Source organism: Macaca mulatta, chromosome 13 (genome assembly GCF_049350105.2).
Source record: "Macaca mulatta isolate MMU2019108-1 chromosome 13, T2T-MMU8v2.0, whole genome shotgun sequence".
Taxonomy (NCBI): Eukaryota; Metazoa; Chordata; class Mammalia; order Primates; family Cercopithecidae; genus Macaca; species Macaca mulatta.
Genome location: NC_133418.1, coordinates 22251489 through 22266283, shown reverse-complemented (window position 1 = coordinate 22266283; position 14795 = coordinate 22251489). Strand labels below are relative to the sequence as shown.

The window sequence follows — 14795 nt, the reverse complement described above, 5'->3', positions numbered from 1 at the left end:
GCACTTCCTTTGTCAGATTCATTCCTAAGTATTTTATTTTATTTTATGTATGTTAGAGATAGGATCTCACTCTATTGCCCAGGCTGGAGTGCAGTGGTGTGATCATAGCTCACTAAAACCTCCAAGTCCTGGGCTGAAGCGGTCCTCATGTCCTAGCCTCCTGAATACGTAGTACCACAAATGTCTATCGTCGTGCCTGGTTAATCTTTTTTTTTTTTTTTTTTTTTTTTTGAGACAGAGTCTCTGTCACCCAGGCTGGAGTGCAGTGACGTGATCTTGGTTCACTGCAACCTCTGCTTCCAGCATTCAAGTGATTCTCCTGCCTCAGCCTCCTGGGTAGCTTGGATTACAGGAGCCCACCACCATGCCCAGCTAATTTTTGTATTTTTAGTAGAGACAGGGTTTCGCGATGTTGGCCAGGCTGGTCTCAAATGCCTTACCTCAAGTAATCCACACGCCTTGACTTCCCAAAGTGTCGAGTAATTCTTTTAATCTTTTAGTCTTTTGTAGGGTCCCTATGTTGTCCAGGCTGATCCTGAACTCCTGGCCTCAAGCGGTCCTCCTGCCTCAGCCTCTCAAAGTGTTAGGATTACAGGCATGAGCCATTGTATTTTGTTCTTTTTGATGCTATTGTAAATGGGTTTCTTACTTTCATTTTTGGATTATTCATTGCAACCTTAAGGAATATGATTGATTTTCATATGTCAATCTTGTATCCTGAAACCTTACAGAACTCATTATTGTTCTAATCGTTTTTTAGTGGTTTCCTTAGAGATTTTTATATACAAGATCATTAAATCTGCAAATAGAGATATTTTTATTTTTCCATTTCAATAACTTTTCTTTTTCTTTCTTTCTTTTCTGATTTCCCTGGCTAGAAGCTCCAGTACAACGTTGAATAGAAGTGGTGAGAGATGACATTCCTGTCTTTTCCAGATCTTAGGGGGTGTCTTAGTCTGTTCAGCCTGTTATAACAAAATATCTTGGACTGCGAAATTTATAAACAACACGAATTTATTGCTCACAGTTCTGGGGGCTAGGAAGTCCAAGATCAAGGTGCCAGTAGATTCAGTGTCTGGTAAGAGCTTGGTCTGTGCCTCATAGATGGCAACTTCTTGTTGAATTCTCACATGGTGGAAGGGGCAAACAAGCTCCCTTGGGCCTCTTTGATAAGGGCAGTAATCAAATTCATTAGGATGCTACCATCATGACATAATCACTTTCTATAGGTCGCACCTCTTTTTATTTTTAATCATACTTTAAGTTCTGGGATACATGTGCAGAACGTGCAGGTTTGTTACATAGGTAGGTCGCACCTCTTAATACTATTCCACTGGGGATTAGGTTTCAATATATGAACTTGCAGGGGATACAAACATTCAGACCATAACTGGGGGAAAGCTTCTAGTCTTTTGCCATTTGGTATGACATTAAGTATGGGTTTTTTTTTGTTTTTCTGTAGGTACTCTTTATAATGTTGAGGAGATCTCACTCTACCTCTAATTTGTTGGTAATTATTTTTTTTTAATCATGAAAGGGTATTTCATTTTGGCAAATGCTTTTTCTACAACTATTGAGATACTCATGGCATTTCTGAGTTTCTGTCCTATTCATATGATGTTTTACATTAATTAATTTTCAGGTGTTAAACCGTCTTTGCATTCCCAGGATAAATCCTGCTTGGTCCTGGTGTATAATTCTTTTCATATGTTGCTGGATTTGGTTTGCTGTATTTTGTTGAGAACATTTGCTTCCATATTCATGAAAGATACTGGTCTGTAGTTTTCTTGTGTTGTCTTTGGCCAATTTGAACATCAGGATAATACTGACCTCATAAAATGAGATGGGAATACAATTTCTTTTATTTTGGGGAAGAATTCATGAAGAATTGGTACTAATTATTCTTATTCTTTTTCTTCTTTCTTCTCCTCCTCCTTTTCCGTCTTCTCCTCCTCCCTCCTTCCCCTTCGTCCTCCTTCTTTTCCTCCTCCTTCTCCTCTTCCTCTTCTCCCTCTTTCTCCCTTCTCCTTCTCCTTTTTTTTGAGACAGGGTCTCACTCTGTTGCCCAGGCAGGAGTGCAGTAGTGTGACCACGGCTCACTGCAGTCTTGACCTCCTGGGCTCAAGCGATCTTCCTGTCTCATCCTCCTGAGTAGCTGGGACTACAGGTGTACACCACCATGCCTGGCTAAGTTTTTAATTTTTTTGTAGAGAAGGGATTTCACCATGTTGCCCAGGCTGGTCTCGAACTCCTGAGCTCAAGTGATGCACTTGCCTTGGCCTCCCAAAGTGCTAGGATTGCAGGCATAAGCCACTGCACCCAGGCGAATTCTCCTTTAAATGTTTAGTAGAGTTCAATGGTGAAGTCATCTGGGCCTTGACTTTTCTTTGTAGGTAGTTTTAACAAATTACTAATTGAATCTTATCACTTATTATGAGTCTATTCAGATTGCCTATTTATTCTTGAGTCAGTTTTGGTAGTTTTTATCTTCCTAGGAATTTGTCCATTTCATGTAAGTTGTTTTACTGACAGTGTTATTCATTATATTCCCATATTCCCTCTCTTTACTTTTTTTTTTTTTTTTTTTTTTTGCTCTTTGTTTTCTGTATGTCTTATCTTTTTTGTTCCTCCACTGTTGTCTCCTCTTTTGTTCAAAAAAATTAGTAGTTTACCATTTTAATTCCTTTCCCATTTCTTTTACTACATTTTTTAAAAGTTATTTTCTTAGTGTTGTCTTGTGGTTTACCAATAATGCCTTAATTTAATTTATTTTATTTTTTTGAGACAGAATTTCACTCTGTTGCCCAGGCTGGAGTGCCGTGGCACAGTCTCGGCTCACTGCAACCTCCACCTCCTGGATTCAAGCAATTCTCCTGCCTCAGCCTCCTGAGTAGCTGGGATTACAGATGCCCACCACCACGCCTGGCTAATTTTTGTATATGTAGTAGAGACAGGGTTTCACCATGTTGCCCAGGCTGGTCTCGAACTCGTGACCTCAGGTGATCTGCCCAGTCTCCCAAAGTACTCGGATTACAGACGTGAGCCACTGCACCTGGCCTACTTTAGTATTTCTTGCAGGGCAAAACTACTAACAAATTCAGTTTTTATCTCAAGTGTCTATATTTTTATTCATGTTGAATAGTTTGCTTGGATATAGAATTCTTGACTGACATTTGGTTTTTCTTTCAGTACTTTAAATATATTATCCCATTGCCTTCTTACCACCATGGTTTCTGAGGGGGAAAAAATTAGTTGTTAATGTTACAGAGGATTTTTACTATGCAATGAGTCACTTCTCTCTTGTTGCTTTCAAAACTCCATCTTTGGTTTTGGTTTTCCATCATTTGATTATGATGTTTCAGTACAGATCTCTCTGAGTTTATCTTATTTGGAGTTCGCTAATCTTTCTGCTTAGGTAGACTGTTTTTCTGTCAAGTTTCAAAAGTTTTCAACCACTATTTCTTCAAATATTTTTCTTCCTCTCTTTTCTTCTTTTGGTACTCTCACTATGTGTGTGTCTGTATGCTTGAGGTTGTTCCACAGGTCTCTGAAACTCTGTTGATTTTTCTTCATTCTATCTTCTTTTCGTTCCTCACACTGAATAATCTCAATTGACCTATATTCAGATTCACTGATTTTCTTCTACCTGCTCAGATCTGCTCTTGAGCACCCTCTAATAAATTTTTTGTCTCAGTTATTGTACTTTTCAAGATAAGAATTTTCATTTGGTTCATTTTTATCATTGCTATCTCTATTGACATTATTTGGTCAAACATCATTCTCATACTTTTGTTGTTTATACTTTTTTAGCTCATTGAATATTGATAAAACAGCTTACAGTTTTTGTCTAGTAAGTCAAACATCTGGTCTTTCTCAGGAACATTTTGTTTTGATGCTCTTTTTTTTCTTGTGAGAGATACACTCTCATTTCTTTGCTTATGTCATCATTTTTTGGTAAAGACTAGACATTTTAAGTAATATAATGTGGTAACTCTGAAAACCATTCTTTCCCCTTCGATGGTTTGCTGTTGTTACTACTTGTTGTAGTGGTTGTTTAGTGACTTCTCTAAACCAATTCCGTAAAGGCCGTATATTTTGTAGTATGTGGTCACTAAAGTCTCTACTCAGTTATGTAATGGTTAGCCAATTATTGGACAGAGACTTTCTTAACCTCTTGGAACTAGTAAATCTCCCAGTCTTTGCCACGGTGCTTGTGTGTATGGTGGGGCACGCCTTCAGCACTCATTCAGGCAGTTTACAACTAACTCTGCCTTAGCCTTCACTTCTTGTTTGTGGTCTTCACTGAGCATGCACAGAGGCCTATGCATGCATGTGACCTTTTAGATTCCCATAAGTATGTTGAAGGTTTTTCAATGGCCTTATAGTCACCTCATTCTTTAGATTTTCCTTTTAAGGTTTTTGGTCAGTCTACCATCTGCTTTGAGTGTTATTTTTTTTTTTTTGCTTTAGGCAGCTGTGACATTAAAAAACATGCCTGTGAATACTTTTAATAAGCATTCCCTGGAAAGAGACATTTAGCACTGGGAAAGCTGTGACTCAGGTCAAATAAGGACAAGCCTTTCAAGCAGACTCCACTGAACCCCAAGAAAATCTCCACTTATCAAATGAAGAAACAGAGAACTGGAATTATGACCATGTAGAGACAAGAATTTGGAAGCTGAAAAGACAGACAATGAAGTCAAATGAAATGACGTAGCAAGGGGTAACCAAAGCATATAAAACGTATTTCAAGTTTTGATGCCCAGTCCAACCCTTCTGTGGCATCTTTTTCCCCCTGACAATAAGGACCAGTGGTGAGAAAAACAAACTAGGAGGCAGTCTTCGACCCTGGTGTGAGGGAACTGTAGCCAGTGAAGCTTTCCTGGTCCTCCATTTTCTCATTTATAAAATGCTCTTAAAGGCCCTTTCCAGCTTTAAAGTTTTAAAGTATACCAAGATAATGGTTTTTCCAGGGCAGTGCTGTGTGAATTATTTTTAATTTTTTTTCATCCCCAAGTTTGTTTAGTGGCATTTGGTAAGTAAATTTATAAAAACTGTAAAGGGAAGAATTAGAGAAAAGATTAGAACACTTCGAGAGACATTACTTTGGCACCACCTGCTGGATAGCTTTCACATTTTTTCCTGTGCATAAACTTCCATTGCAGCTTCCTGTTACTTTTTCAAAATGATTTTAAGAAAATACTGTCAAAATTATTTACATCTGAATTCAGATATAAATGAGGTCAGCCTCCGACCAGATGTAAATATCAGGTCAGTCTCTGTTAATGTAGCTGTGAATTCCCTATCACTTAAGGGGCACAGAACTTGCCCTGGGTAACTTCATTTTAACACAAGTGAATCAATCCTGGAAGGTGTTTGAATTTCACATGCTGTTTGTTTCAGTTGAGTCTCAGTCACGCCTCAATCACTGCTGTACCTTTCATGTTAACCTTAGCTGTCTCCTGAAGGCTATGCACCAGGCACTGTAGATACATTATCTTACTTAACCTTCTCTAACAAGCAAACAGCACTTTGTCAACCAAACTCCTCTCTCCTCAGGACTTCGAGGACATTAATTCCAGGATGATTCCCACCAGTATTATACCAGCCTTGCCACCTGCCAAGAGGGTAAACTGTCAAATTATTTGACCTCTCTCAGTTTTCTAATCTACAAACCAAGGGAAATTATACCTCATTGGCTACTGTGAGAATACAGTGGTTACCAAAGCCTGGCACGCTGCAAGTGCTCCCACGTCTCCCAAAATTGTCATCACTCTTATGACAACAGCCCTTCCTTTCCCTCTGGGACCACTCATCTTGTCCCTCTCACTCCTCATCTGTCAAAGCTGGGAGAATGTCCATGAAGAAAATTCCCCATGTCCCATCTACTAACAGCAAGATGGATTTCTTTTTTAATTAATAAGATTAAGCTGTGGCCCAAGAACACATTTCTCTAGATTTTCTGATATCTAGCCTAATTAAGGCACGATTATTTTTACATAGTTATGCTGAATATGTTTACCTTAGAAAATCAGGGGTAAAAATGAGGCCCCAGGGTATGGTGGGTCCACCAGATGGAAATAAATCCCGGGTGTCTGAGGACCCTGTGGAGGAGGGTGGCCCTCCCCACCGCTATACCTACTGCAGAATGGTCACATGAGCAAGAAATAAACTATTTGTCTTATGTTTTTGAAAGGTTAAAATCAAGCTGTGACCACAGCGTAGCTAAGCCTCAACACTAACCATGTGTGCCACTCCAGTGCTTTTCTACTCGATCCTTTCTCTTTTTTTTTTTTTTTTTTTTTTTTTTGAGACGGTGGAGTGCAGTGGCCGGATCTCAGCTCACTGCAAGCTCCGCCTCCCGGGTTTGCGCCATTCTCCTGCCTCAGCCTCCCGAGTAGCTGGGACTACAGGCGCCCGCCACCTCGCCCGGCTCGTTTTTTGTATTTTTTAGTAGAGACGGGGTTTCACTGTGTTAGCCAGGATGGTCTCGATCTGCTGACCTCGTGATCCGCCCGTCTTGGCCTCCCAAAGTGCTGGGATTACAGGCTTGAGCCACCGCGCCCGGCCTACTTTTTTTTTTTTTTTTTTAATTATCTTTATTTCAAAATAATCATTAAGTTATAGAAAAGTTGGAAGATATAATGCATTTTTTCTGAACCATGAGAGTAAGTCGCTCTACCTTATTTTTACATAGACAAGCATTCACATATGTGCCGCTGCATCAGTTCTTATAAGTGTTTTTATTATAAATTCTTCATAATTTAACGGCTAGACAATATCCCATAAAGTAGCTGGTTAAACCATAATTCACTTAACTATGATATTGTTTATCTCTAATTTTATTTCTACTTTAATGTTATAATAAACACTTTATTCTGTATTTTGAATCATTTTTTTAAAACATCACCAGAATTGACAGTATTCAAAGGTTATAAACACATTGTTGAACTTTTCACAAAAAAGGAATGAATTATATTACCATCACGAATAAGGGTGCTCATTTCATCAGACTTTGAAAGCAAAGGGATTTTACAAATATACCCCAGTATAAACTTAGGTTAATTTGATTTTTTAAACTATCCCCTATCTTTTGTTTTGCATTTCTTTACTACCACTGAGGTTGAACACTGTTCCATGTTTGATTAGCTGTGCCTCCTGTTTTAAGAATTTTCTGTCCTGCCAGCTACTGGAGTCTATATAATATGTCTGTATGTCCTACAGATTTATATAACCTAGCACCAATAAATATTATCAAGAATCATTCAAAATTTCAGAGCATTTTTATTAAAAGAACAAAATATTAAGGCACAAAATACATCAATTTTTCAAATGAAAACCCTTCAAATAGTTACGTCCTACATTCAACGAAACTTCTTCCAAATTACAGAATAATTTAACTTTTTAAAATAGAAAAATACAACTTCTTAAACTCCTAAAATTTCTCCCCAAATAAATGAATGTTTCCTAGTTTTTTTTTTTTTTTTTTTTTGAGATGGAGTCTCGCTCTGTCGCCCAGGCTGGAGTGCAGTGGCCGGATCTCAGCTCACTGCAAGCTCCGCCTCCCGGGTTTGCGCCATTCTCCTGCCTCAGCCTCCCGAGTAGCTGGGACTACAGGCGCCCGCCACCTCACCCGGCTAGTTTTTTGTATTTTTTTAGTAGAGACGGGGTTTCACCGTGTTAGCCAGGATGGTCTCGATCTCCTGACCTCGTGATCCGCCCGTCTCGGCCTCCCAAAGTGCTGGGATTACAGGCTTGAGCCACCGCGCCCGGCCAAATGTTTCCTAGTTTTAAAGAAGTTTCTTCATGCAGTACTGAGCTCCAATATTATAATGTACGCTTCCTTAAAAATCTAGTTTTGCCGCTTATATACATTCAATATGTTTAACCAGTATGTTAACCTTCTTCTAAGGCTTCGTATTTTGTATTGCTTATTACATGCTTTGATCACACAAAGACACAAGTACCAGAACTAATGATTATAAATCTAGCATAGCATCTGTCAACTTTAGTCATGTACAGCCTAGTGCAACAAACTCAAATGTTTTTTAAAAAAAGGATATATAAATCAAAATGTATATGTACATTTTTTATACTTTCAGCTTGACAGTATAGTAGTGTAAACATTGTACTGTAATACAAGGGGAAAAAGTGGCATTTTCTACAGGATGTGTAAGTTAAAATACTATTTTCTTTACAAGAAAAATATGGGAACCTTCTATCATCTCTCAAGCTTAAAAAATTCACATATTCACGTTTTTCCTTATTTTTGCAATAAAATTAATTGCTGTCTAAAGCAGATATTTAAATACTAATCTAAATCAAATCATGAAAATTCCCTTTTAAGCAAATCTCACACATCATATGAATCTAATATGAATGGCATAACTAGAACACTTAGGCATTTTGCCTAGAAAGACATCAAACCAGACCCGTATCCTCAGATTCCCTCACTAACAGGGAGACTCATCCTGATGGGGGCATGCTAAAAGTAAACTGATTTGAGTGCCTCAGAGGACCTGATGGCCAGCTTCAGGAAACTTTGAGCAGAAGCAGGGATGATGAGCTGCTCAATACCCCTAGGTATAACTTCTCCTGATGTTCGTCCTGTGACCTATGGCACTAGAGCACCCCTCTTGCGTATGTGAGGGGCCTAAGAAGGCCCTTCATAGAAATACTCGATCCAGGTTGTCAGCCATCAAGAGATGGCACAAATATTACTGAAGGTGACAGATAGCACATGCCCTTCTAGAAACAGTATTTGTGATGAGGCTACTAGGAGGGAATTCTGCTTTCTCTGGATGGAAGAAAAGTTTGCACCGCAGCCTGTAGCTGGGCTACAGAGGTAGCATCATTTATCCCACCAGCTGTAGAAAGACGTTTTGGTAAACATTACTGAGGTTCTGTCAGACGCAGTTTCCCTTATTATCATACTCACCATTAACTCCTCACTCCCACTCTACCAGATTTGCAGCTCCTACTGCCTGCAGGCCCAGTATTCCACATTTTAAAATTCAACTAGAGCCACATAATGAATAGGGGGTCAATCTGTCTCAAAACTTGGGGAGTGGGGTATTAGAGAAAAATGTTACTGGGCTAAGGGGAGAATACAACAGAATATAAATGCTGGGAACTGTAGAGGGTGGGAACCCTTTACTGCAGCAGAAACTGAAATAAGAAACGGAATTCACAATTGTTAAATTAGACTTTTTTTTCTCCCTAGGAAGGATATCCCAAAGCAAGGGCATCTTGAAAAGCATGATTTTCTCAGTAATGTTTGCCAACACTGTTCACTTTCCACATGGTCACGACTGAAAACCCATTTGCCAATATCTTTCAAGAGATATGACTACCAGAAATAGATCTTCTTTACTACCCTCTCTGAAATGAGTAAACAAGAGATAAATTCAGAAGGTAGGCTTTTGAAAAAAAAAAATTTGCTTGCAGCTTCACAGTGAAAAAAATTGGAGTGTTTGTGCCGGTTAAGATTTTAATATTTTCTTAATCAAAATTCTCTGAAGTCATTCTCAGTTTACAAGGTTAGAACTCCTTCAGAGACAAGACATACAAGATTCTAGATTTAATTACTATTCTGTATGTCCACTAGCCCCTGTATCTTTGGTCATGAAAGCAGCAAAACATTCACATTTTCATCATACTACATTCAATTGCCTTTCAAGTTTAGAACATTCTACATTTTAAAAACAGATATTAAAGTAAAAGATTTCATATTACACATTACAAATATACGATGTAACGAAATAAGGTGCAAAACATGGTTGAAGGTTAAGAAACTATAAAATCAACAGTGATGTGGCATGCAAATAAATACATGTTTTTATTATGAAATGTAATATGCCAAGATTATGTAAAAGATACAGTTCTGATTTCCACAAAGTTCACCGGTAATGGGTCTCCCAGCTTGCCGGGTAGGAAGTGCTTTGGGGGAGCCATGTGGCCACCAGCCACCCCAGCAGACTCAGCAGCATCACGCGTACACATGGCCTGAGTGAGGGACAATGAGGGTAATTCTTTGGTAGTGACCCTCAAGACACCTCTCTGTGTACTTGTGTTCCCCTGAGCTCAGAGAAGACCTAACTCCATGATTTGATGTGCATGATGAGACTCAAACAAGGGCTTTGTACAGATTTTTATAAAGCCGGGAGGGGGGGGGGAACCTATAAATACACCTCTATTCAAACATTAACTGTTTTACTTAATATCAAATCACTTCAGTACAAATGTCAAAGAAAAGTACTATTGCATCTAGTAAACCCAAGACATAGAGACACGGATATACTATACTCCAGAAAATCACAAGATCTACCTCAAAGGTGACTACAAAAAAGACCAAGGGTATTCATTAAAAAGCCTTTTTCTGTAATCTGGAATTGTCATATGTTCCAGAGAAAAGAGAGAGAACCCAAACCCACAGGCCTGCCACCTGTAAGCTAAGAGGCATCTGTGCAGATCTTTCTCATAATACTTTCCTCAGGTTATTTCCAAATCCGATTTATGGGATATTCAACTGACACTCAAGAGTCAGCTTTAAAAGGACTGCAGAACCCACCTACCACCTGAATTCTTCATTTTGATACACACGCTTCCAAGATAACACAATAAAAATTTGTGTTTTTTTTGTTTTTTTGTTTTTTTTTTTTTTTGAGACGGAGTCTCGCTGTGTTGCCCAGGCTGGAGTGTAATGGCCGGATCTCAGCTCACTGCAAGCTCCGCCTCCCGGGTTCACGCCATTCTCCTGCCTCAGCCTCCCGAGTAGCTGGGACTACAGGCGCCCGCCACCTCGCCCGGCTAATTTTTTTTGTATTTTAGTAGAGACGGGGTTTCACCGTGTTAGCCAGGATGGTCTCCATCTCCTGAACTCGTGATCCGCCCGTCTCGGCCTCCCAAAGTGCTGGGATTACAGGCTTGAGCCACCGCGCCCGGCCGAAAAATTTGTTATGCAATATCAAAACAAAGCTCGCTTTCAGTCTTGATGAAGGATAGTCCTTCAGACTTAACTACATTTCACTTATATGGGTTCCAATCACATTATCTTTTCTGAAGAGAACATTTTTTCAGCCATTTCAGATCTGGTCATGATTTCCTAAAGAAAAAAAAAGAAGATATGTATCAACATGTTGATGCTACTTCCAGAATCCTAACAAAAAATTTCTAATCTTTCAACAGCCACATTTAGGGGAAGTAAATATATTCCACAATATACATGGAAATATCAGATACAGAAAATAAAAGGCCAAGTACAGTGACTCATGCCTGTAATCTCAGCACTTTGGGAGGCCGAGGCGGGAAGATTGCTTGATGCTAGGAGTTTGGGACCGGCCTGGGCAACCCAGTGAGACCTCATCCTTACAAAAAATTTAAAAATTAAAAAATAACCATATAATCTATACTCTCCAATAATGTGTAGTCAGTTATCTGCTGCGAAGTTCAGAAAACTTCAACTTCCTGCTATCTAGAAAACATGTCAAGTTCAGAATCTCCAGTGAGAGGCAGGAATGGAGCTAAAATGGATTTCTTAGGCCTAGCTCATCTAGAGATTTGCCTCACTTTACTAAATTAGTGTATTATTGAAATTACAAATGAATTATTTACTAATACTTTAAATACTCTACAGAAAGATGTAGCATAAAATTACTTTTAAAGGGGCATTTAAATTACTTTTAATCTACATTCTACATCTTTCTGTAGAGTTATGAATCTTTCTGTAATGCTACATCTTTCTGTAGAGTTATAAATCTTGAAGTTTAACTGTTTTACAGTAAGGCCTTCTCAAACCTTCCTGTCCCAGTACAGTCAAATAACAGACTGACGCCAAAATCATTTCCCTTCTCTTTCAACGAATACGGCTCTGGCTCCTCTTATGTGCTACAGCTGCCATACAAGTTACTACTTAGCTACCACTGACTTCCCTCCACTCGTCCTTTCTGAAAGTTAATGTTCCATGCATCCAGCCTTTAATTCTTAAACTTCAGATTTCTTCCTGCCTTGTGCCACAACTCAATGTCCATGTGATCCACAGCTAATTTTTTTCCCAAAACCTTTCCTAAATCCACACCCTCTATCCAAATTTCCTGCTTAGCAAATGAAAATGATAGGAACTTTAATATCTCAGCAAAAGGTCTACAAGTATCAGAGATTAACTTAGACGAACTGTCATCTTAAAATCTTTTAAACCCCTATCTATATACAAGATTTTAGAAAACCATAGAATCAAGATGTCATAAAATAATCCTTCATTTCTTTCATACCAATAAGTATTATCTTGTTCTTGTTTGAAATGGGGACTTTATCCATAAATCTTTCCAACTTTACCCACAAATCAATTCATAGCATCTTTCTGTCTGCTCAATTTATAATCTTAAAAAGTAGTTTTCACAGCTTCTTTCTGAAATACTTCTCTACTTTGTGAAAATATCAGCTCCAAGGAAATATGCAAAAATATATTTTACCTCATCTGAATCCACTAACACTGGAAGAGCTCTGAAATAAAAGGGGAAAAAAGGTAATAATGTTAACAGTAAGGCCAGTGTATCCACAAAAGCCGAATACAGGCACATGCCATGGCTCACCAATTCTCACTCCTGGATATCCACAGGTGACAGAAGGGAGCACCTATGCTCGCAGACAGACGTGCAGGAGTTTTCACAGCAGTGCTGTTCTCAATAGCACTCAACTGAAAATAACCCCAATGGGTACACTGTGGGTTATTCAGACAATGGAATACTATACAGCAAAGCAAATGGATGATCTCTTGAGGGATAACATTTTAAAAACTGACACAAGTAATCTACAGTTGTAGACTTCAGGATAGCAGGACCTTTGGGAAAGTGGGCTCCTGATTTGAAAGGGAAATGGGAAATGGGCTTTTTAGGGCAGTAGCATTATTCTGTTTTTTGATCTGGGTGATGATTACACAAATGTGCTGATCCAAAAATTTTGTTGCAGACTTAACCCATTTATGAGTAAACACATTATGAAAGGTGGTATTTACAGAATCCAGCATTTGCTTAACTTTTGTGTCATTATGACCACTGTCTGGATGTCTGCCAGCCAAGGGTACTAGAGAGTGTCATACAACAGAACTTTTGCTCAACAAAGATAATACAGATAAAAAGAATGTAACAAATGTTAAGTAAGTTTAATCCAGCCTGAATGTGCAACAGAGGTCTGAGGGAGGAGAACCTGAAGGAAATGTGCAAGTGCCAAAGTTCTGCCACGAAAGAGCCACACACAACTTCAGAGGATGCTACCTACAGTGCGGTCCATGGTGAAGCCAGGAGGGCCAGGAGACTGACTAGGTGTGAGGAAGGAGCCAAGGCAGACTGTTTGGAATAATACGATTAAGGAAAATATGGGGGAGAAGACGGCGTTAGAGAAAAGGTGAACCAGAAGGCAGTTTGCTGCATGCCTGGTAATTTGTTTAGAGCTAAACACTAGCAACATCAACAATGGTCCCTGCTGTGACGTTAATGACTACTTAAAACTTATTAAGAATGATTCAGTGCATTAAAGAGGGAGATAAGCTAAGCTAATGTCACCTTCATGGGTTATCGAAGATGAGGATATTCACAGTGAATATCATACCAATATCTCATAATACATATCAGATGGTTATTCATGATCTGTTTAAAATGTCCCGACTTATAAAATTTTTGTTCCATTTCCACAGATGTATAAGGCGAATGCTTTTCTGTGTTTGAAGTCTAAATACTAAACTTGCCATGTAAATTGTACATTAATTTTGGATAGCACTGGGCTACATTTCTTGGGTTAAAGTTTTCGTAAGTGAAGAAGTAAAGTTACCAAGAACCTAAAATTTTGGAAATCATCTTAGATTATGCAGCTCTACTCATTTCACATAAATGGTTCATGAAGACATCAAATACAACAGTTTAATCTTCTATATTTCAAAGGATTTTTCATAACCAAGAAGATATTTATATCTACGGAAAAAAAATAGTAGCGAATGGTGACTTTCTCACATGTAAAGAGAACTACCTAGGAGCCTTATTGGTTTCCAGCAAGAAGTGATGGCACAGTAGGAGGTAAGCCTGCTTACATAATTTCCTTCTAAAATGCTTAGTCATGAGTTTCCAAATCTGCAAAATAGTGGTGGTGGCCACCTAATTTGAATCTCTCCATATAGTCTTGCTCAAAAACCCATAAAATTACTAAGGATCGCAAACAAAACCACAAAAGACACATACCTTCAGCATTACCAGAAAAACACCACGAACTTGAAATTATATGTAAATAGAGAAATAAATGTCAAATCCCAACAGATTCCCTGCTGTGACTGCAAGCTCATGGGTACCGACAGCAGGGGAAAGAGAGGGTTGAGAGACTGGGAAAAACAGTAGAGGGGTGGGAGGACTCAGACAACCACAGACAAAAATCAACCCCTCCAAAAAAGCCCAACGCTTAGTACCAACAGACTGAATAAAACCAGTGACTTGGAAGAAGTTCACAGCCCCTGCTACATGGAAGGGGCTCAAATCGAGCGGGACAAAAAGTAGCAGCCTTGAACGATTATTGTTTTCAGGAAAGGATCATATATAAAAAAGAGGAATATTCCTTGGAGATGTGATAGCGCAGTTAAAAAAAAAAAAAAGACGACAGTAAAAAGTCGGGGGGCGGGGGGTGGAAAGGTCTGCAGAAATAAAAGAAAAACAAAACAACACCAATTTCTCCTACTCCATACCATCATTGTCATCCATAAAAGAAACTACAATTCATGTGCACTAATGGAAAAAGGCACTCAAACCAGGAACCTT

The 14795-nt window shown here is 38.8% G+C and overlaps 1 protein-coding gene across 5 annotated transcripts in view; it reads right to left on the bottom strand.

Annotated features, from left to right (window-relative positions):
* Positions 1-9472: 9472 nt before the first annotated feature.
* TMEM87B (transmembrane protein 87B) overlaps positions 9473-14795 on the bottom strand; it is a 63219-nt gene continuing 57896 nt past the window's right edge. For 4 of the 5 annotated variants that reach the window (XM_077959006.1, XM_028832306.2, XM_077959008.1 and 1 more), the window contains 2 exons: positions 12471-12501; positions 9473-11104 (listed from right to left, as the gene is read on the bottom strand). In XM_077959006.1, the coding sequence (XP_077815132.1) occupies positions 11045-11104; positions 12471-12501 (91 nt within the window). In that variant the 3' untranslated portion in view covers positions 9473-11044. Of the gene's footprint in view, positions 11105-12470; positions 12502-12590; positions 12695-14795 lie in introns of those variants that run through there. The other variant, XM_077959007.1, reaches the window with a different exon arrangement.